Source organism: Mobula hypostoma, chromosome 4 (assembly GCF_963921235.1).
Source record: "Mobula hypostoma chromosome 4, sMobHyp1.1, whole genome shotgun sequence".
Lineage (NCBI taxonomy): Eukaryota > Metazoa > Chordata > Chondrichthyes > Myliobatiformes > Myliobatidae > Mobula > Mobula hypostoma.
Genome location: NC_086100.1, coordinates 27,660,855 through 27,685,360, shown reverse-complemented (window position 1 = coordinate 27,685,360; position 24,506 = coordinate 27,660,855). Strand labels below are relative to the sequence as shown.

The 24,506-nt window shown below is 40.9% G+C and overlaps 1 protein-coding gene across 2 annotated transcripts in view; it reads right to left on the bottom strand.

The window, feature by feature from the left end:
- rasa2 (RAS p21 protein activator 2) overlaps nt 1-24,506 on the bottom strand; it is a 179,277-nt gene that overhangs the window by 24,216 nt on the left and 130,555 nt on the right. For both annotated transcript variants that reach the window (XM_063045475.1, XM_063045476.1), the window contains 4 exons: nt 14,018-14,174; nt 10,575-10,723; nt 7,501-7,615; nt 3,777-3,851 (listed from right to left, as the gene is read on the bottom strand). In XM_063045475.1, the coding sequence (XP_062901545.1) occupies nt 3,777-3,851; nt 7,501-7,615; nt 10,575-10,723; nt 14,018-14,174 (496 nt within the window). The remainder of the gene's footprint in view (nt 1-3,776; nt 3,852-7,500; nt 7,616-10,574; nt 10,724-14,017; nt 14,175-24,506) is intronic.

Here is a 24,506-nt window from a genome sequence, read left to right as displayed (position 1 = left end):
TTGTGCTGCAAGAGGTGTCAGACTCTGACCAGAGTGTCTAACCGCTTATTCAGCAACAATACTACCACATCAATATTCAAGAGGCGATCATGATTATATGCTAGGAACAGCTCAAACGGCATCTATAATTTTGGTAATAATAACACCACAGTGGCTGCCAGATCCTCAGATGATGATAAGGAGGCACACAGGAGTGAGATAGATGAGCTGGCTGAATAGTGTCACAGCAACGCCAGCAAGACCAAGGAACTGACTGCGGACTTCATGAAGGGGAAGGTGGGAGAACAAACCAGTTCTCATAGAGTCCTTACTACAGTCTGCAGACAGTACTGCTGTAATGGGCTGTATCTCAAACAATGACAACAGAGAACTTAGTGACATGGTGTCATGACAATAACAGTTTCCTCAACATCAGCAAAACAAAAGAGGGTATCACTGACTTCAGAAAAGGGTGGGGAGTATGATGCACGTGCTCCTATCTACATCAACAGGGCAGTGGTAGAGAGGGTTTTCAAGTTGGTAGGAGTGAACATTACCATAACCTGAATTGGTCTAACCACACTGACACCAGAGTCAAGAAAATTCACCAGTGCCTCAGGGGGTTAAAGAAATTTGTCATTTTCACTTTGATCCTCACCAATTTTTATTGGTGCACTCCAGAAATCATCCTATCCGATGCATCAATGCTTGGTATGGCAACAGCTTTGCTCATGACTGCAAGAAAATGCAGGTGCGGAAACCAACTTTCATTCTATGGACTCTGTCTATACTACTTGCTGCCTCAGTAAAGCAGCCAGCGTAATCAAAGATCCCACCCACTTTGGATTTTCTCACTTCTTCCCCCTCCCATTGGGCAGAAGATACAAAAGCCTGAAAGCATGTACTACCAGGCTCAGTTACAAGACTAGTGAATGTTTCCGTAATATAATAAGATGCAAACATCCTAATCATTCTGATAATAATACATAATTACTATTGATCTTTTGTTGAGCTGACATTCTACCTTGTTGCGAGAGTGTAATTTATTATCTGTACTGTTATTGTTTTATCAATAGGTTTCAATAGGTTACATTTAATGTCAGAGAAATGTATACAATATACATCCTGAAATTCTTTTGCTTCGCAAACATATTACCTCAAAGCACTGTTGAAATGAATTCGTCTGTATAGATTACATGCAAGGCAAGTTTTTCCACTATACCTCAGTACATGTGACAATAGTAAAACAATTTACAAAACTAGAGTCTTTCTACTACCTACAAGGTAAGCACAGCAGCACAAATGAATAACCTGCATGTGGCTGGCTGGGTGCAGCTAAACCCCGGCCAACTTAACCATTTATCCCTTCCACCACTGGTGCTCATGATGATTTATATAAACATCAATCACATGAGCAGCAGACACGTGTACATCATCACTTACAGGTTCTTCTCCAATTCACCCAGCACCCTAACCTGCACAACACTGTAGTTTCTTCACCATCACTGTCTCTAAGCCTTGTAAATATCCTCGTAAATACCCAATAAATACCCTTGTGGAAGCATTTTTACTAGGAGTGGTTCAAAATGCCAACTCTCATCCCTATCTTGGAGAATAAAATAGAGATAAGCAATAAACGCTGGTCTTGCCAGAATTGTCCACATCCAGAAAAATAATTTTCAAAATGTGGATATCTGAACAGAAGACCTTGCAACATACAGTGGCATGCAAAAGTTTGGGCACCCCGGTCAATAGCTAAGCAAGTAAAAGATGAACTGATTTCCAAAAGCAATGAAGTTAAAGATGACACATTTCTTTAATATCTTAAGCAAGAAAATTTTTTTATTCCCATCTTTTACAGTTTCAAAATAACAAAAAAGGAAAAGGGCCCGAAGCAAAAGTTTCGGCACCCTGCATGGCAGTACTTAGCAACATCCCCTTTGGCAAGTATCACAGCTTGTAAACGTTTTTTGTAGCCAGCTAAGGGTCTTTCAGTTCTTGTTTGGGGGATTTTTGCTCATTCTTCCTTGCAAAAGGCTTCTAGTTCTGTGAGATTCTTGGGTCGTCTTGCATGCACTGCTCTTTTGAGGTCTATCCACAGATTTTCGATGATGGACTGTGGGACTGTGAGGGCCATGGCAAAACCTTCAGCTTGCACCTCTTGAAGTAGTCCATTGTGGATTTTGAGGTGTTTAGCATCATTAGCCTGTTGTAGAAGCCATCCTCTTTACATCTTCAGCTTTTTTTATACAGACAGTGTGATGTTTGCTTCCAGAATTTGCTGGTATTTAATTGAATTCATTCTTCCCTCTACCAGTGAAATGTTCTCCATGCCACTGGCTACAACACAAGCCTGAAGCATAATTGATCCACCCCTGTGCTTAACAGTTGGAGAGGTGTTCTTTTCATGAAATTCTGCACCCTTTTTTCTCCAAACATACCTTTGCTCATTGCGGCCAATAAATTCTATTTTAACTTCATCAGTCCACAGGACTTGTTTCCAAAATGCATCAGGCTTGTTTAGATGTTCCTTTGAACCTTTTGAATAGAACTTTTTGGCCACAATGAGCAAAGCTATGTTTGGAGAAAAAAGGGTGCAGAATTTCATGAAAAGAACCCCTCTCCAACTGTTAAGCACGGGGGTGGATCGATCGTGTTTTGGGGCTTGTGTTGCAGCCAGTGGCACGAGGAACATTTACTGGTAGAGGGAAGAATGAATTCAATTAAATAACAGCAAATTCTGGAAGCAAACATCACACCGCCTGTAAAAAAGCCGAAGATGAAAAGAGGATAGCTTCTACAACAGGATAATGAACCTAAACACACCTCAAAATCCTCAATGGACTACCTCCAGAGACACAAGTTGAAGGTTTTGCCATGGCTGTCACAGTCTGACCTAAACATTATCTAGAATCTGTGGATAGACCTCAAGAGAGCAGTGCATACAAGATGGCCCAAGAATCTCACAGAACTAGAAGCCTTTTGCAAGGAAGAATGGGTGAAAATCCCCCAAACAAAAATTGAAAGACTCTTAGCTGGCTACAGAAAGCTTTTACAAGCTGTGATACTTGCCAAAGGGGGTGTTACTAAGTACTGCCATGCAGGGTGCCCAAACTTTTGCTTCAGGTCCTTTTCCTTTTTTTCTTATTTGGAAACTGTAAAATATGGAAATAAATAAGTTCTCTTGCTTAAAATATTAAAGAAATGTGTCATCTTTAACTTTATTCCTTTTGGAAATCAGTTCATCTTTTACTCGTTTAGCTATTCACAGTAACAGAAATTTTGACCAGGGGTGCCCAAACATTTGCATGCCACTGTATTTCTGACAGGGACCAATAGTCAAAAGTTCAAAGCTGAAAAAAGGCAAGTGTTCTCCTCCAGCCAACTGAAATAGTGAACACCACAGATCATGAACAAGTTCATGGACGGGCATTTTACTGCATTAAATGTTTAATTCTGTAGTTAGGACTGTGATTGGAACCACGTGGGGAAAAATTAATACAGTTTTCTTAGCTTGCTGGTTTTAGTGGAAGGAAAGTTTATAATAGGCTTGCTAGTTTTAGTCACAGGATTGTTTGTCGGTAGTCTGTTGATAGCAGTTCTTGTGTACAGCCTGCAAAACTCAAGACCTGTATATTCCCAGTGCTGGTATGGTGAAAAATAGAAGTATGTTAATCCCGGTGGCAGTACATTGATTGAGAGAGTTTGGTAAACTAGTTTAATGGGTGTTATTCTGGCTTTACATAAAGTTAAAATATATATTAGCAAAGCAATTATCAAAAAATGAATGCACGCACCTTGTTCACCTCAACATTATCACCTTCTTTGAGCTTTATAGGATCAATCTCACAAGTTTTGCAGGAGTCACAGATCTAAACAAACAGAAATCCAAATAATCTTTAATAGGGATTTTATAACTATCCCAAAAGTTGCATTAATCAACATCTTATTTTTATTGTAGACCTATAACCAGTCCTTACAGCTTCCCACATCCATGCTGACTATGATGGCTATCTGCACTAAATCCCATTTGCCTGTATTGGGTCTGTATCTCTCTCTGCCTTTTCTATTCAAGTACTGTTGCTATTTAATGCCTCTTAAACACTGAAATTATATATGCCTCTATCACCTCCTCTAGGACCATTTTCCAGATAACCACCATCCTATGTATGAAAACTTATCCCTCAGATTTTTTAAAATTTCTCACCTCTCACCTTAAACCTGCATCCTTTAGTTCCAGATTCCCTTGTCCTGGGAAAATTTCTGACCATCCATCCTATATATGCTCCTCAGCCTCCTATGTACCACTGAGAATAAATCTAGTCTAATATCTCCCTATAAGTAGTCTTTTCCATCTAACATCTTCATGAATCTCTTCTGCACACGCTTTATTGCTACATCCTTCCTGTATTGATGGGATCAAAACTGAACACACTACTCCCAGTGCAGTCTAACCAAACTTTGTACAGCTGCAACATGACATCCCAACTCTTATACTCAGTACTATGAAGGAAAGCACAGCAAACGCCTTACTCACTACCCAATTCATGTATTGCCATTTTCAGTGAGCTCTGAATTTGCACCACAAGGTCTCTGTTACCTCTTCTATATATCCTACTGGAATTTGAACCTCACACTTGTCTGGATTAAGTTCCAGCTACGAGTATTCTGCCCAACATTTCAGCTAATCCACCAGATCCTCGGATAACCTTCTTTACAAACTGACTCCACCAGCTGTATCCACCAACTGTTTTTGTCATCAGCAAACTTATAAAGTAGACAAACTAAGTACATTCTCATCCAAGTCATTTAAGTATACACTCAGTGCCACTTTATTAGGTATACCTATTTGATAATGCAAATATCCAATCATTCAATCATGTGGCAGCAACTCAATGCATAAAAGCATGCAGACATGGTCAAGAGGTTCAGTTGTTGTTCAGACCAAACATCAGAACGGGGAAGAAATGTGATCTCGTGACTTTGACCATGGGATGATTGTTGGTGCCAGAATAAGTATCTCAAGAACTGTTGATCTCCTGAGATTTCATGCACAACAGTCTCTAGAACAGGAGTTCCCAACCTTTTTTATACCATGGAGCCTTAACATTAACCATGGGGCCTGTGGATCCCTGGTTGGGAACTCCTGCTCTAGAGTTTACAGAGAATGGTGTTAAAAACAAAAGAACAAAAAAAAAACAGCCAATGTGCTGCAGTTCTGTGGGTGAAAACACCTTGTTCATGAGAGAGGTCAGAGGAGAATGGCCAGATTGGTTCAAGTTGACAGGAAGGCAACAGTAACTCAAATAATTAAGCATTACAACAGTGGTTTGCAGAAGATCATCTCTGAACGCACAACACTTTGAACCTGGAAGTGGATGAATTACAGGAACAGAAGACCACACCTGGTTCCACTCCTGTTCCACTGAGTGGTCATTAAGCATATTTTACAAACAATAAATGTCCCAGAGGCAATCCCCATGGTAAACCACCTGTTACAGACTTGCAACTACCACTACCTTTTGCCTCACATCACCAAGCCAATTTTGGTGAAAGAAGATGGAGGGTAGTTCCAGTTGCCAACCCAGTTCAGATCTTCAGGACTAGTCTACCATGTAGGATCTAACAACAATGGAGCTACTGCAGAATGAACCACTTGCATTTGTTGACTTGATATTTACTTCTCTAGGACTGTCAGGATATTGTTTCAGTACCGGTCCAATTCGTGTACACCTTTTATTACTCTAAGCTGTACTATTGGATAAGATCTCCACCCTTCTTCCACCATCAGCAGCACGATTTGGTAGTCATTTGATGTATGCAGGAGACTGAGCATTTTATGATTTAAATAAATGATAGACACATTACACAAGAGTGCCATGTAGTGAATGTGGAACACAACTGTTAGATGGCCATAAATGGGGAGATGATGTCCTGGTTAGGAACACATTATGAGCACAATACTTCACAACATTTTTTTCATTGTTAAGAAAACAAAAACATAACATTCTGCCAGATTACCTGCAGAAAAAAATATCCAGGAATGAAATCACGTATTTGTAGAAATATTCATTAATTATTGTATAATTTTTTAAAAAGACACTCATATCTATTTTCTTGTACAAAGTGTGAGAATCTAATCAAGAGATAGTAGACAAAGTGTATAAGTAATAGAAAATAAAATTAAAAGCATAAGTGATAAAATTCACATGCACACACAGCAATGTATTTAGATATCATCTTTAACAGAAGTAGAAACTGTAAGTTGATACTGGGCCATAAACAATGCATGATCAAATGAGATTTTAAGAACCGCTCAAAGGAAGGAGAAGCCGAGCATTGCATAGAAACAGGCGTCTATGTAGATGGGGAGGTAATGAAAAAAAATGAGATGCACTGGTGAAGGGAAATGGAATATGCACATGTATCAGCTTTATAAGGATGGAGGAAATCAAATAGGGAGAGGCATCACCATGGAGGAGTTTGAACATTGTAAGGCAATGTCAGATTAGAATGCAGTTTTATTAAGTTTAAGAATGGATGGTTGGCAAAAGAATTTCAGATAGAACTTTACGAAGTTGAAATAGAAGGGACTAGCCAAGGTAGTACTGGAATTAATTAAATCTATAGATAAAAATTTGGATTAGAAATTCAGCAACACGATCTAAAACAACCGCAGAGTCAGGCAACAATGTAAAGGAGGAAGTGCTACAGGGTGTTAGAAGCACAACTCAGGGTCAAAGAGAATTTAAAAACAAAGTATTGGGAAAAATTAACAGAACTAAAATCCAAGGTCCTGCCAGATTGATTCTTTGGATGAAGGTTAATCACAAGAGGACAAACTGAGAAAGTCAGGGCTGCATCCTCTTGAGTTTAGAAGAATGTGATCTCATTGAAAAATATTTTTTTATTGTGCTGGACAAGGCACATGGGGATTTAATATATTCTCTGGTTATAGAGTCCAGAACCAGGGACAGTCATGAGGGAAGAAGAAGATAACTCTAAAGAGTTCATTACCCAAGAAAGCTGTGCAGCCTCAGTTTCTTCAGAAATTGATCGAATTTTAGCTTAAAAGAATCAAGGGATATGGAATCAACTTAAGAAAGTGCCACTGAGGTCAAATATCAATCATGATCTTACTCAATGACAGAGAAAGTTTTAAAAGGTTTAAGGCCCACTTCTGCTTTTGTTTCTTATGTTTGTATGCCATTATTTCTCATGAAATTTCTGGGCCAAGGGGAGAAGAAATAGGAGTGGGAACCATCTGAATTGCTCTTACACAAAGCCAATATACACTTTGAAGACTGAGTTGCTGTTTTTATGCAGTAGCATTCTAAGGGGAAAGAGATTTTAAGAAAAAGCTGATTGAACATCTGCTATTCAGCAATTGACAGGATGATAAAGAACAAAATGTATTTCCCTCCATTTGCTATTTGTACAAAATTTGATCCAAATATAAACTTGGAAATATATTAATGAAAAATGACACGTGTAACAAAGAGAAGAGAATTTCTATCTTACTTCATCTAAAATTGGCTTCAGTGTCACTTTCAGATAATGCTTTCCAACCAGTTTCATTGTTTCATCAATGCACCGAGTAGCTAGAGAGTTTCCCCTGAAGATAGTGTTGACTTCCCTACAAAATCAAAGAATCTGATTATTTCAAGCTTGCATGTTTTCTGAAAACAGCTCAGAAGTGAAATTTTGCCAATTGGCAACGCACAGTACACGTTATATGCAATGGTCATCTGAAATCTGCTTTCATTACTCACCCTCCTGTCATTATGTATGGCAGATGTAAATACACATCTTAAAAGCAAGATAACTAAAAGTAATAGGTAAAACCAATGAGAAAGATTTTCAAGATTTCTTGCAATACAATCATTTTCTTAATATTCAGGATACTACTGGTTGCAGCTTCAAACTTGATTCAGCCTCCGCATTACCAATCCAAATTTCAGGGGAAGATATTTTGTCTCTCTTGTCCCGTGCCCTTTAACAACTTTCTAGATACCCTATTAATGTATTATTCATTATATAAAATACACTTATTGTTGGTATCAACCTTTTATCCATCTGAGTTTTGCACAATTGGTTAAAGTTCAATTAACAGCTTAGTCCAATGAAAGTTAATTTCAGAGTTCAGTACTAAAGGAAGAATCTGATTGAAAATGGTAGGGCGAAGGAACCATGGGTGACAAGTGAGGTGGAAAGTCTAGTCAGGTGCAAGAAGGCAGCATAAATGAGGTTTAGGAAGCAAGGATCAGATGGGTCTATTGAGGAATATAGGGTAGCAAGAAAGGAGCTTAAGAAAGGGCTGAGGAGAGCAAGAAGGGGACATGAGAAGGCCTTGGTGAGTAGGGTAAAGGAAAACCCCAAGGCATTCTTCAATTATGTGAAGAATAAAAGAATGACAGGAGTGAAGATACGACCAATTAGAGATAAAGGTAGGAAGATGTGCCTGGAGGCTGTGGAAGTGAGCGAGGTCCTCAGTGAATACTTCTCTTCAGTATTCACCAATGAGAGGGAACTTGATGACGGTGAGGACAGTATGAGTGAGGTTGATGTTCTGGAGCATGTTGATATTAAGGGAGAGGAGGTGTTAGAGTTGTTAAAATACATTAGGATGGATAAGTCCCTGGGGCCTGACGGAATATTCCCCAGACTGCCCCACGAAGCAAGAGAAGAGATTGCTGAGCCTCTGGCTAGGATTTTTATGTCCTCGTTGTCCAGGGGAATGGTACCGGAGGATTGGAGGGAGGCAAATGTTGTCTCCTTGTTCAACAAAGGTAGTAAGGATAGCCTGGGTAATTATAGACCAGTGAGCCTTACGTCTGTGGTGGGAAAGCTGTTGGAAAAGATTCTTGGAGATAGGATCTATGGGCATTTAGAGAATCATGGTCTGATCAGGGACAGTCAGCATGTGAAGGGCAGATCGTGTCTAACAAGCCTGATAGAGTTCTTTAAGGAGGTGACCAGGCATACAGCTGAGGGTAGTGCAGTGGATGTGATCTACGTGGATTTTAGTAAGGCATTTGACAAGGTTCCACACGGTAGGCTTATTCAGAAAGTCAGAAGGCATGGGATCCAGGGAAGTTTGGCCAGGTGGATTCGGAATTGGCTTGCCTGCAGAAAACAGAAGGTCATGGTGGAGAAAGAATATTTGGATTGGAGGGTTGTGACGAGTGGTGTCCCACAAGGATCGGTTCTGAGACCTCTACTTTTGGTGATTTTTATTAACGACCTGGATGTGGATGTATAAGGGTGGGTTGGCAAGTTTGCAGATGACACAAAGGTTGGTGATGTTGTGGATAGTGTAGAGGATTGTCAAAGATTGCAGAGAGACATTGATAGGATGCAGAAGTGGGCTCAGAAGTGGCAGATGGAGTTCAACCCGGAGAAGTGTGAGGTGGTACACTTTGGAAGGAGAAACTCCAAGGCAGAGTACAAAGTAAATGGCAGGATACTTGGTAGTGTGGAGGAGCAGAGGTATCTGGGGGTACATGTCCACAGATCCCTGAAAGTTGCCTCACAGGTGGATAGGGTAGTTAAGAAAGCTTATGGGGTGTTAGCTTTCATAAGTCGAGGGATAGAGTTTAAGAGTCGCGATGTAATGATGCAGCTCTATAAAACTCTGGTTAGGCCACACTTGGAGTACTATGTCCAGTTCTGGTCACCTCACTATAGGAATGATGTGGAAGCATTGGAAAGGGTACAGAGGAGATTTACCAGGATGCTGCCTGGTTTAGAGAGTATGCATTATGATCAGAGATTAAGGGAGCTAGGGCTTTACTCTTTGGAGAGGAGGAGGTTGAGAGGAGACATGACAGAGGTATACAAGATAGAGGAATAGACAGAGTGGATAGCCAGCGCCTCTTCCCCAGGGCACCACTGCTCAGTACAAGAGGACATGGCTTTAAGGTAAGGGGTGGGAAGTTCAAGGGGGATATTGGAGGAAGGTTTTTTACTCAGAGAGTGGTTGGTGTGTGGAATGCACTGTCTGAGTCAGTGGTGGAGGCAGATACACTGGTGAAATTTAAGAGACTACTAGACAGGTATATGGAGAAATTTAAGGTCGGGGGGGGTTATATGGGAGGCAGGGTTTAAGGGCCAGCACAACATTGTGGGCTGAAGGGCCTACACTGTGCTGTACTATTCTATATTCTATAAGAAAATAGTCTCATAAATTTAAGAGAATTCAGGTACTGTTAAAGGTCCAGATCAACATAAGGCTTAGTTTCATCTAAAATTCACAGGTTACAGAAATAAACGCTGCACAAATTGGGAACCTTATCCCCAAAGGCTGAAAGCTAAAAGAACTGATGTGGAACAGAAAAATATTATCTTGCATAACATCTCCTAAGAGAATATGACTGAAGTACTATGCTTGGATAGAATAAAAAGAGATTTTCTTGGCATTGAAGGCACTTAACAGTTGCTTGAGTTGGAGCATGGTCCATTACTTGGTTCTACTGATTCCTCAGAAATAATATTTTTTAAATATTCTGTATCACAACAAGTGATTATGCAACCATCTGATTTTCCTCAGATAAAGCACAGGAGTGAGAGTAACCAAGGACCCAAATGACACTTACTGTGTTTGCTGGAGATCTAATTCAGCCAAAGCATGAAGGAAAGGAACTAACTTCTTATGATGTAATAATAAGCGTACGAGGGGTAACACAGCTTCTTGCTTTGCATTGCACACCTCACCCAGGATATGGACTGCTGAGGCAGATATAGGCTTGAAGACAAGAGAAAAAAGTAACTTCAGTCTGATTTGTTGAGTGATCACTTAAACTGTCCACAGTGTAAAAAAACAAAAAAATACAGATCATAAATATTTCAAGAAACCCTTAATGACAGTGAGACTAATTATTTAATAAAAAAGATAGAACATGTCTACTACATTGTTGCCCATTAGGTTACAAAACAATTCCTGTTTACCCTTCAGTTTTTGCCTGCTGACTTGCAATGGTTTTTGTTTAAACTACACCCCACTTTCAAAATTCTCATTCTTATTTCCAAATAACTCCATGGGCTAATATAGCGAATTCTGGAAATTCCTGCAGCCCACAATACACCAAAAAAAAACTTGCTCCTCTAATACCTGACACCTGAATAGCCCCATTTTCACTGTCAAAGCCTTAAGCTCTGGACCTCCTTAGGAAAATCTTGTTCCCTTGCAATTCGTATACCTTTTCTTAGGATGCCTTTCCTAGACAAGGCCTCTGGCCATACTTTATGATCTATGTACCTCAGCATTAATTTTTATTTCATTCATAACAGTCAGTTAAACAATTTTAGACCATAAGACTTAAAGGAGCAGAATTAGGCTATTCAGCTCATTGAGTCCACTCCGCCATTTTTTGGATCATTCCCATGGCTGATCCCTGATCCTATTCAACCCCTTACACCTGCCCCTTCACCATATTCGTTGATGCCTTGACCAATTAGGAATCTATCAACTTCCGCTCTGAATACACCCATGGACTTGGCCTCCACCGCAGTCTGTGTCAAAGCATTCCACAGATTCACCACTCTTTGGCGAATAAAATTCCTCCTTACCTCTGTTCTATAATTCCTCAATTTTGAGGCTGTGCTCTCTAGTTCTGGATATTCCCCACCAAACGAAACATCCTTTCCATATCCACCATATCTAGTCCTTTCAAAGAGGTTTCAGTGAGATCCCCCATGCATTCTTCTAAATTCCAGTGAGTACAGGCCCAAAGCTGCCAAACGTTCCTCATGTGTTAACCCCATTCATTCCCAGAATCATCCTTGTGAATCTCCTCTGGACTCTCTCCAATGACAATACATTTTTTCTGAGATATGGGGCCCAAAACTGATGACGATAATCCAAGTACAGCATGACTAGTATCTTATAAAGCTTCAGCATTATCTCCTTGTTTTTATATTCTATTCCTCTTCAAATAAATGCCAACATTGCACTTGCCTTCCTTATCACAGACTCATCCTGTGAACTAACATTCTGGGAGTCTTGCATGAGGACTCCTAAGTCCCTCTGCACCTCTGATATTTGAATTTTCACTCCATTTAGATAATAACCTGCACTATTGTTCTTTTTTACCAAAATGCATCATCATACATTTCCCAATGCTGTATTCCATCTACCACTTTTTGCCCATTCTTCCAATTTGGTTAAGACCTGCTACAATCACATTGCTTCCTCAGCACTACCTGCCCCTCTGCCTATCTTTGTATTATTCGCAAACCTTGACACAAAGTCATCAATCCCATTATCTAAACCATCTAACCAATATGAAAAGTAGCAGTCCCAATACTGACCCCTGAGGAACACCACTAGTCACTGGCAGTCAACCAGAAAGGCCTCCTTTATTCCCACTCACTGCCTCCTGCCTGTCAGCCATTCCTCTATCCAAGCCAGTATCTTTCCTGTAACATGATAGAATTTTATCTTGTTAAGTAGCTTCATGTGAAGCATCTTATCAAATGCCTTCTGAAAATTTAAGTAAATGACATCCACTGCCTCTCCTTTGTCCACCCTGCTTGTTGCTTTTTTGAAGAACTCCAACAGATTTGTCAGGCAAGATTTCCCTTCACAGAAACCATGCTGACTTTAGCTTATCATTAGTCTCCAAGTACCCCAAAACCCAGTCCATAATAATGGACTCCCAATACTTTCCCAGCCACTGAGGTTCGGCTATTTGGCCTTTAATTTCTCTTCTTTTGCCTTCCTCCCTTCTTAAAGAGTGGACATGTTAAAAAAAAAATCAGACAAATACTTCATTTTTTTTTGTGTGTACAACAATACCAATCACTGTCAGTGGGAACAAAATCACTTCTCAGCACAAATACTCAAATCCAATTCATCAGCTTGCGTCAGCTCACATTTAATAGAAACTGGATTCTTAGAAGTATACACGACCAGAAATTAGAATAACTATAAACAATATGAACACACAAACAGAAGTATTTTGCTACAATAAACATTATTCTGTACAAGATTACCACTTTAAGATTACTATTTATCTTGCAATAAAATATGTATTCACTTCACAGATTAGCATGTTCATTGACAGTTAAATAGAATTAATAAAACCTGGGAAATGACAATGAATCAAAACTTATTGCAGCAACAAAGGAGACCGAACATTTTCAACAAAAACATATACTTATTGTGTTCTTATAGAAAAGCAAGAAACCCAAGACATGCACATAGCACTAGTGCAATAATATCCACTCTAAAATGCTGAGATGTTGTATGCGATTGCAATCATTACAAGACTACAAGATAATGTCAATACTACTGTTTATAATATACAGCCAGTGGGCAAAAAAACGACAATTTTGTTTAGATCTAGGAGTAACCTCCCCCCGTTTTATGCACTAAAGGTCCTTTGTTATGTCTAACATAATGCACAGGGCTAGCACAACATATCTTTTAAAGACTTCTTACAGTTAATGCTGAGCGGATGGAGTTCTCACTAATAGAGGTTTCAAGAAGAACAACTTCTTCCTTAGTGAAATAGACCACATATCTAAACACAGCAATGAAAGGTATTCTGCACACCTGATCAGGCATAGCTTTCGGTTCAGCATCATGTACATTTTCCCATTCCTCTACTAACAAAAGAGAAATCTTCTTCAACTGCAGTTACTTCCATTCATTGTACTTCTTTACCCTTTTAGGTTACTTAACAACATACTTTGAAGGGCATTTTAATTGTTGTTCTCAGGCTGGTATGATATTTTGAAGTATAAGCTGTTGTGCCTCCAGACTTCTTACATTTTTATACACTCTCTTTCACCACCATTACTAGCAGGCCAAATTTGTTATTTAATTTTTCCTATGCATATTAGAATAGCTGAGATACCATGTTGTTGAGACACAGTCAATATCAGACAAGGTCACTATGCACTTTGAATTACAAACCCAGTGAACAACCATTATAATGATGAGTCTAATGTAATTTTTGTACTTGAATGCGTGAATACTACAAAGCTGCATCACATCAGATAAAAGCAGAGAGCTTTAACTTCCACCAATATCTACCTTTACATCAGATGACTTTAGCAGCAGCTCATTTAGGGAATTGTAGTACTGGGATGGAAGGACATAGTCTTCATTGTAGAATATAGACAAGCGAAGTGATCCCAAGTCTTCTGATTTTGCAGACTTGTTTCCATTCTCCTTTGGTTGTAATAAATACCTGTATAATAAAAGTATGTTGTTTGGAATTTCAACACCAGTGCAAATATTCAATTAGAAAACACAACTAATTGGCTTCATCCAATTAGTTTTATAGCACAATAAAAGTACTGCTGTGGAAAAAAAATTATTTTTCATGCAGATGGTAGTTGGAAAGTCAACAAGTAACAGTGCATAGAGGTAAGGGTGAGGAATAGATAACAAGGGAAAACCTGTGGTTATAGTCTTAGCCCTCTTGCATAATTTTTGCTGTAGTGCTACTTGGAAAAATGTACAAAAACTAATAATTATATAATCAGAATTTGTCTGCACACAGGTCAAAAGTGCAATTAATATCGTGACTATGTTTAAATGGAAACTGTTGCCACTGTTCTACATCAGGCTTGTTTTTCCATCACTCTCTATCACATTGCCCACTAGAAAACCAAGATAATAATGATAACATTAACCTGATAAAAGAGCATTAGTGTTATTAGACAACAGTAAATTTTAACTTCCCCTCAACTGCTGTAAATTGACATAAAAATGAGGAAATGATTATTTAGTTTCCACCCAAAACTGGCAATAGAATATAGCTTCCACTTTCCCCAGGGAAAGCTTTTACACAGCCACAGATTATTTAAGTGAGCAAAATTAAAAGGCTGAAATAATTTGACACATAGTATATTGAAAAGTTCTTGGATACATTACACATACATGCACACACAGAGAAAATAAAGATGAAAGTACAATAAGAAGAAAATGGGAAAGAAAGTGGGGAACTATCTGATGCAGTTTGAAATATAAATGTGAAAATGCCAATTATGTTTGCAATAGATAAATTCACAAAGATCTTCAAAGAGGTTCAAAGTAAATTTATTAGCAAAGTACATTTATAGAACCCTGAGAATAATCATCTTGCTAGAATTCACAATAATTACAAAGAAACACAATAAAGTCAATGAAAATCTATAAAGACAATAAACCAACGTATAAAAGACATCAAATTATGCAAATACAAAAAGAAAAACAAAATAATAATAATTAAATAAGTACTGTAGTCTTGAGAACAGGAGTTGTAGAGTCCTTGAAAGTGACTTCATAGGTTGTGGAATAAGTTCAGTGTTGGGTGAATAAGGTCATCCATTCTGATTCAGAAGCCTGAATGTTGAAGGGTAATAACTGCTCCTATTATACCATGCTCAAGAAAGCTTACCATGCCATCCTATACCCACACCTTGCCGCACGGGGAGAGACTAAAGACCGGTGAAGACAAGGTGGTATGGTCAAGTGAGGCCGAGGAGTGATTACAGGAATGCTCCGAGTGAGTGGACTGGACAATGTTCAGGGATACACCTTTGAATCTGAATGAATATGCCACAGTTGTCACCAACTTCAACACGACCTGTGTGGATAAGTGCGTGCCTTTGATAACATAACAGACATACACAAACGAAAAGCAGGAGATTCGCAGTCTGCAGAGGACTAAATCTGTGGCACTCAAGCCCAATGAGCCAGACCTACACAAGATATCCAGGTACGACCTATGAAAGACTATCTTAAGAGCAAAAAACACAATTCCAATTAAAGTTAGAGATAGAACTGGATGCACATCAGCTCTGGCAGAATTTGCAAACCATTACTTCCTACAAGGCACAACCTAACATGAATGGCTGTGGTGCTTCACTTGCAAATGAGCTAAATGCTTTTTATGTTCACTTTGAAATGGAAAATTTGAAACTACATCTATGGTATGCAGCATCTGGTGACCCTGTGATCTCTATCTCAGAGGTTGAAGTCAGAACATCTTTCATGAGGATAAACCCTCACATGGCGTCAGTCACTGATGGTGTACCCGGAAGGCTACAGAAAACCTGTGCTAACCAACTGGCGGAAGTATTCATGGATATCAATCTATCACTGCTTCAGTCAGAGGTTTCCACCTGCTTCAGACGGGCGACAATCAAACCAGTGCCCAAGAAAAGCAGGCTAAACGGTCTCAATAACAACCAGTCGCACTCACATCGACTGTGATGAACTGTGAAAGGTTGGTCATGGCCAGAATCATCTCCTGCCTAGGCAAGGACCTGGAGCTGCTGCAATTTGCCTGTCACCACAATAGGTCTACAGCAGATGCAATCTCACTGGCTCTCCACTCTGCCTTAGATCAATAATAATACTTCTGACTTCAGACGTCTGACGTCAGACTTCTGTTTATTGACTACAGCTCAGCTTTCAACACAAATATACCCTCCGTTCTAATCAACAAGCTTCAAAACCTGAGCCTCTTAACTCCCCCTACAACTGGATCCTTGACTTCCTCACCAGGAGACCACAGGCTATGCAGATCAGAAATAACATCTCCTTCCCAATTACAATCAACACTGGCACACCTCGCCAATGTGTGCTTCCTCAATGCTCTACTCTCTATAGTTACGACTGTATGGCTAGGCACAGCTCAAACACCACTTATAAATTTGCTGATGTCACAACTATTGCTGGCAGAATTTCAGATGATGATGAGGTGTACAAAAGCGAGATAGATCAACTGCTTGAGTGACGTCAAAACCACAACCTTGCACTCAACAACAGTGAGACTGAGGAGCTGATTGTGGACTTCAGGCAGGGGAAGTAGAGGGAACACATATCAGTCATTGAGGGATCAGCAGTGGAAAGGGTACTGGAAAGCAACAAATTTCATGACATATGCAAGTGATATTAAACCTAAACCTGAATCTGAACCTGGAGGTGTAGTATCCTAGGCTCCTATACCTCTTCCTGATGACAGGAGTGAGAAGACAGCATAGCTCAGAGGGTGGGAGTTGCTTTCCTGTGACAACACTCCTTGCAGATGTGCTGCATTGTGGGCAGAAATGGACTGGGCTGTGTCCACTAATTTTTGTAGGATTTTCCTTCAAGGACATTGGTATTTCTATACCAAGCCTTGATGCAATCAGTCAGTATGCTCTCCACTGTGCATCTATAGAAGTTCCAGTTCAAGCAAATTGTCAAAACTTAGCAAACTTCGAAGAAAGTAGAGGCGCTGCTGTGCCTTCCTTGTAATGGCAGTTATGTGCTGGAACCAGGACAGATCCTTTGAAATAATAATGTCAGAGAATCTAAAGTTACTGACATCTCCACCTATGACTCCTAATGAGGAGTGGCTCATGAACCTCTGGTTTCCTCCTCCTGTAGTCAATAACCTTGATCTTGCTGACATTGAGAGAGAAGTTGTTGTGGTACCACTCAGCCAGATTTTCAATCTCTTTCCTATATGCTGATCATTACCACCCTTGATTCAGCCAACAACAGTGGCATTACTGGCAAATGTAAATATGCCACTGGAGCTGTGCTTAGCCTCACAATCACAAGTACAAAGCGAGTAAAGCAGGGCACAAATGTACACAGCCTTGTGATGCACCTGTGCTGACGGAGACTGTGGAGGAGATGTTGCCAATCCGAACTGACTGGGGTCTGCAAGTGAGGAAATCGAGGATGCATTTGCACAAGAAGGTATTGAATCCAAGGCCTTGAAGGTTATTGATTATTTTTGAGGGGATGCTGAGCTGTAGTCAATGAAGAGCATTCCGATGTATGCATCTTCACTGTCCTGATGTTCCAGGGTTGAATAAAGAGCCAATTAAATGGCATCTGCTGTTGACCTGTTATGATGGTAGGCAAATTGGACTCTATTCAAGGCTCTTTTTAGGCAGGAGTTGGTGTTTCATCACCAACCTCTCAAAGCACTTAATCACAGAGCATAAAGTGACACTGGAAATGGTAATTGAGACAGGTTAGCATGTTCTTCTTGGGCATCGGTATGATTCAAGTCTGTTTGAAGGAAGTATGTCAGAATGCTGAAGTGAGAGGTTAAAGATTAGTACTTGGTCAGATACCCTGTCTGGGCCATACGCTATATGTGGGTTCAGCCTTCTGAAGGATGCACTCATGTCTGCCTTAGAAAATGAAATCACAGGATCATAGGGGCTGTGTGAGTTTGTGAAGGTCCCTCCATGTTTTGATGATCAGAGCGAGCGTTTAAGGCACTGCGCTCATCTGGGATCGAAGCCTGGTTGTCAAATGTTTTCTAATCTGGTAACTCTGGAGCTCAGGCACCTTCTAGAGAAATGAATAAATAGTCGACGTTTTGGGCCGAGACCCTTCTTTAGGACTAGAAAGGAAGGGGGAAGATACCAGAATACAAAGGTGGGAATGAGAGGAAGGATGATAGTTAAAGGTGATAGGTGGGTAGGAAAAGTAAAAGGCTGGACAGGAAGGAATCTGATTGGAGGCTACCCAGACAGAATGTAAGGGGTTGCTCCTCCACCCCGAGGGCAGCCTCATTGTGGCACAAGAGAAGGCCATGGACTGACACATCAGAACGGGAATGGGAATTAAAATGTTGGGCCATCAAGAAGTTCTGCTTTTGTCAGATGGAGCAGAGGTGCTTGACGAAGTGGTGCCCTAATTTATGATGGGCCTCATCAATGTAAGGCACCACATTGGGAGCACCAGTCACAACAGACAACCCCAGTAGATTCATAGGTGCAGTGTTTAGGCAGTAGAAGTAGGTTTTTATTTTCTGATTGATGCCACAGAATCAATACTAGAATGTTTGTTATTTACGTGTGGATAGCCACAGGCTTTTTCCCAGGGCTGAAATGGCTAACACGAGGGGGCATACTTTTAAGGTGCTTGGAAATTGGTACCAAGGAGATGTTGGGGGCAAGTTGTTTTTTTTTAAAACACAGAGTGGTGGGTGCGTGAAATGTACTGCCGCAAACGGTGGTGGAAGCGAATACAATAAGGTCTTTTAAGAACCTCTCAGATAGGTACATGGAAGTTCTAGGCAGTTTCTAGAGTAGGTTACATGGTCGGCACAACATCGTGGGCTGAAGGGCCTGTAATGTATTGTAGATTTCTATGTTCTATGTACACACTCCACTTATTGGCAGATAGTAAAACCCTGCACAGGGCGAGGAATAACATCAATGAGAGATGGAGAGAACACTTTAGCAGCCTACCCAACAAGTTGGGTACTATAGATCAATCATGCTTGATCATTTGCCCCAGAAGCCTGTTATCGACATCCTTGACCTCCCTCCTACCTTGGATGAAATCAGGAAAGTCATTTCTCAGACGAACTCTGGTAAGGCCCCTGGGAGGGATGGAATTCCTAACGAGCTCTTTAAGTCAGCAGGGCCATTAGCACACACAGCATTCCACGACATCCTGACAAGCAAATGGGAGGAAGAAGAAATGCCCGAGGACTTCAGGACACCATAATTGTTTCAATGTTCAAGGGCAAAGGTAGTAAAGCTCACTGTGGTAACTACTGGGGCATATCCCTCCTGTCCGTCAGGGGAAAAAAATCTAGTTTGCATTATCTTCAACCACTTGATCGCCAACATATCAGAGGCGAACTTTCCTTAAGTACACTGTGGCTTTCGCCTAGGCTGTAGTACTATCGAAATGGTTTTCACAGTTCGTCAGATTCAAGAAAAGTGTACTGAGCAGAATTTGCAACTACTTGCTGTCTCTGTAGATTTAACCAAAGTCTGCAAGATGTTCGACAGGGAGACCATATGGTGAGTGCTGTCAAAACCTGGGTGCCTCTGCAGATATGTCAACCTCATCCGTCTCTTCCATAATGACATGAGTGGCCTTGTTCTGCTGAATGGGGAAACTATGCTGCCATTCAGTATTCTAAGTGGCGTGACGCGAGAGTATGTGTTGGTGCCTGTACTGTTTAATGTGTTCCTCATGTACTTACTACACCACGCATTTGGCACCACACACTGTGGCATATACATAAGGTACAGGATGGACAGATCACTTTTTGACTTGCGTTGCTCGAAAGCCTGTACTAAAACAATTAGTAATAGCATTGAAGAATCCTATATGCTGATGATCGTACCCTTATGGCTCACACAAAAGCTGATCTTCAGTTGCTTTTCGATAGGTTTGCAGAAGCCCTTCGTCTGTTTAGCCTCACCATCAGCCTACAACCTGGTCCAACCTGGCCCAGAGTCTACTGCCCCCACCCCATATATCTGCGTCGATGGTACACAGCTCAGAACAGTGGAGGAATTCAAATACCTCGGAAGTGTTATTTCTAGTGATGGCTCCTTAGACAAAGAGATCAGTACTAGGATTTGCAAGGCCAGTCAAGTCTTCAGGTGCTTGCACCCACTTGCATTGAACCAGCATAACATCGAAAAGCCACAAAACTCAAAGTATAAAGCAGTTGTCCTTAGTAGTTTATTTTATGGCTGTGAAACCTGGACCATATACAGTCCTGACGAAGGGTCTCGGCCTGAAACGTCGACTGCACCTCTTCCTACAGATGCTGCCTGGCCTGCTGCGTTCACCAGCAACTTTGATGTGTGTTGCTTGAATTTCCAGCATCTGCAGAATTCCTGTTGTTTCCATATACAGAAGGTATCTTAAAGTGCTGGAACCTTTCCTGAGATCAATCCTGAGCATCTGTCAGCAGGACCATGTCACTAACCTAGAAGTCCATGAAAGAGCAGACAGCTCAAGCACAGGAGCAATGATCCTGCAAGCCCAGGGATTCCAGAATACCCAAACAACTGCTACTTGGAACACTGTCGCAAGGAAGAGGAGACAGGTGGCGACCCCGCAAGAGGTTCAAGGACTGTGTGAAAGCAAAACTTCCACGGAACAGTCTTTTTCTGTTGGTCAGTATTTTTAAAAAGCCAAATTATGTCCATGATTCAATGTTGTATAACAATAAAACATGAAAACTTCTGGGGGGGGGGGGTGAATACTTTTCATAGACACTATAAGCAGCTTGAGCGGAGTGCTCAGGACCGGATTGGATGGCATGCCCTGGTAAGATGAGCCTCCAACAATTTTGAGAATAGTCACCATGCAAATCTGGTCGTTGCTCAAGAGAGGAGAAAAATCTCCATATCAATAGGTAAATTTAATGTCAGAGAAATGTATACAATATACATCCTGAAATTCTTTTATTTTTCGCTAACATCCACGAAAACAGAGAAGTTTCCCAAAGAATGAATGAGTTACATGTTAGAGCCCCAAAGCACCCCCTCCCACACACAAGCAGCAGCAAGGGAACAACTGCACCCCTCCCACACCAGCAAAAAATCCTTGGCGCCCCGCCCCCCCACCAAGCACTCAAGCGTGCAGTAAAGCATCAATAAAGACACAAACTTCCAGTACCCCAAAGACTACTCGTTCACCTGGTATTTGACATACCGCAGGCTCACTCTCTTCCTAATAAGGGAAAAAAGGTGTCCCAATTTCATGGCGAGAAAGGAGACACAGCAAAACAACTGCTGATTTATGGTGTTAAAAGTCTGTTGTGTCGCTTTTTCCGAGCTCTGTGTCTCTGGTCACACAACCAGCAGAAAGCCCATCTGATCTTCCCCGTTTCATCAGTCAGTGGCACCAGCCTTGAATCAGCCATGAAAATTCGGCACCGTGAAGGCACACTAGTCTTCCAGGCCGTGTCATTGGGATATTGAAAAGCAGCCAGTCATGAGATCCTGATAGCAGGTCCCATTCTCACAAAGAACCGAAATCGATGTGTAACTCCAGATCAAGGTCTAGTGCTCCAACAGTGGTTGCATGGTTTATCTGCCCTCACCATCAATGCTCATACCTTTCTAGAATTGTACTGCAGAGTCACACAATTGATGAGCTGCACAGACAAATGTCATTGGAAACGACGAACAACCAGCAAAGTGTATTAATGACTTGGATGTGAATACAAGAGGTATGATTAGGTATGTTTTCAAATGTTAGCTGGGAGTGTTGTGGATGGTAAGGGAGGTCATCCAAGGCTACACCAGGTTACAGATGAAATAGGAAGTTGAGCAGAGCTTTGGCAAATGAAATTCACTCTAACCAATGCAAGGTGGATGAACTCGTGGCACGATTAGAGATTGGTCAGTATGACGTTGTGGGCATTACCAAGTCATGGCTAAAAGAAGGTCATAGTTGGGAGCTTAATATCAAAGGATATACTTTGTATTGAAACATCAGACAGGACAGCATAGGCAGTGGTGTGGCTCTGTTGGCAAGAGATATAATTACATCTTTAGAAAGAGGTGACATAGAGTCAGAGAATGTTGAATCTTTGTGGGTACAGTAAAGAAACAGCAAGAATTTAAAAAAAACATTATGAGAATCATATACAGGCCTCCAAATGGTAGCCAACATGTGGAGTTGAGATTGCAAAGGGAGCTGGAAAAGGCATGTAATAAGGGTAATGTTACAATTGTAATGGGGATTTCAATATGCAAGGGGATTGGGAAAATCAGGTTGGTGTCAGATAGCAAGAGAAGGAATTTGTTGAATGCCTACGAGATGGCTTTTTGGAGCAGCTTGTGCTTGAACCTACTCGGGGGGGTGGGGGGAAGGCCATCTTAGATTGGGCGTTTTGTAATAATCCAGATTTTATGGGGGAGCTTACATAATATGATTGAATTCATACCGCAATTTGAGAGGAAGAAGCTTAAGTCACGTGTATCAGTATCACATTGGAATAAAAGAAATTACAGAGGCATGAGAGAGGAGCTTGCCCAGATGGATCGGTGGGCTGGGGGGGATACTGGCAGGAACGACGGCAGAGCAGAGGTGGCTGAAGTTTCTGGGAATAGTTCACAAGGCTCAGGATAGATATGTTCCACAGAAGTTCTCAAATGGCAGGGGTAGGCAACCATGGCTGACAAGGGAAGTTAAGGACTGCATAAAAGCCACGGAAAGGGCATATAAGGTAGCAAAAGTGAGTGGGAAGTTGGATGTTTGGGAAGTTTTTAAAATCCACTAAAAAGCAACTGAAAAGCCATACGAAGGGAAAAGATGAAATAAGAGGGCAATCTAGCCAATATTATAAAGCAGGATACTATAAGTTTTTCCAGTTATATAAAGAGTAAAAAGGAAGTGAGAGTTGATATTGGACCACTGGAAAATGATGCTGGTGAGGTAACAGGGGACAAAGAAATGGCAGATGAACTTAATTTGCATCAGTCTTCACTGTGGAAGAGACTAGCAGACTGCCAGAGGTCCATGTGTGTCAGGGAAGAAGAGTTGGTGTCATTGATATTACAAAGGAAAAAGTGTCAGGCAAACTGAAATGTCTTCAGGTGGATAAATCACCTGAACCAAATGGACTACATCCCAGAGTTCAGAAAGAGTTTGCTGAAGAGATAGATGAATTGGTTATGATCTTTCAAGAATCACTTGATTCTGGCAGGGTTCTGGAAGACTGGAAAATTGCAAATGTCACTCCACTCATTAAGAAGGGAGGAACACAAAAGAAAGGAAATTGCAGGCCAGTTAGCCTAACGTCCATGGTTGGAAAAGTGTTGGAGACCATTATTAAGGATGAGGTTTCGGTGTACTTGGAGACTAATGATGAAATAAGTCCAAGTCAACATGGTTTCTGTAAAGGGAAATCTTGCCTGACAAGTTGGAGTTCTTCAAGGAAGGAACAAGCAGGGTGGACGAAAGAGAGGTAGTGCATGTCAATTACCTGGATTTTCAGAAGGCACTTGATAAGGTGCTACATGTGAGGCTGCCTAACAAGATAAAATCCAATGGCGTTACAGGAAAAATACTGGCATATATAGCGGAATGGCTGACAGGCAGGAAGCAGCGAGTGGGAATAAAGGGGGCCTTTTTTAGTAAGCTGCCAGTGACTAGTTTGTTCCTCAGGAGTCAGTATTGGGACCATTACTTATCACAATGTTTGTCAATGATTTGAATAATGGAATTGATGGCTTTGTGGCAAAGTTAGTGGATGATACGAAAATGGGTGGAGGGGTAGGTAGTGCTGAGGCAGCAATGCGATTGCAGAAGGACTTGGACAAATTGGAAGAATGGGCAAAGAAGTGGCAAGTGGAATACAGTGCTGGGAAATGTATGATAATATATTTTAGTAAAAGGAATAAAAGTACATACTATTATCTAAATGGGGAGAAGGTTCAAAGATCAGAGGTGCAAAGGGACCTAGGAGTCCTCAAGCAAGACTCCCTGAAGGTTAATTTACATATTGAGTCTGTGGTAAAGGCGGCAAATGCTATGTTGGCATTCGTTTCAAGGGAAATAGAATATAAAAATGAGATAATGCTGAGGCTTTATATGATACAGGTCAGGCCATACTTGGAGTATTGTCAACAGTTCTGGGCCCCATATCGTAAAGAATGTGTTGTCAATGCAGAGTCCAGAGGAGGTTCACAAGGATGATTCCAGAAATGAAGGAGTTAACATTTGAGGAGTGTTGGGCAGCTTTAGACTTGTACTCACTGGGATTCAGCAGAATTCAGGGTATCTCATTGAACCTACTGAATGTTGAATGGACTTG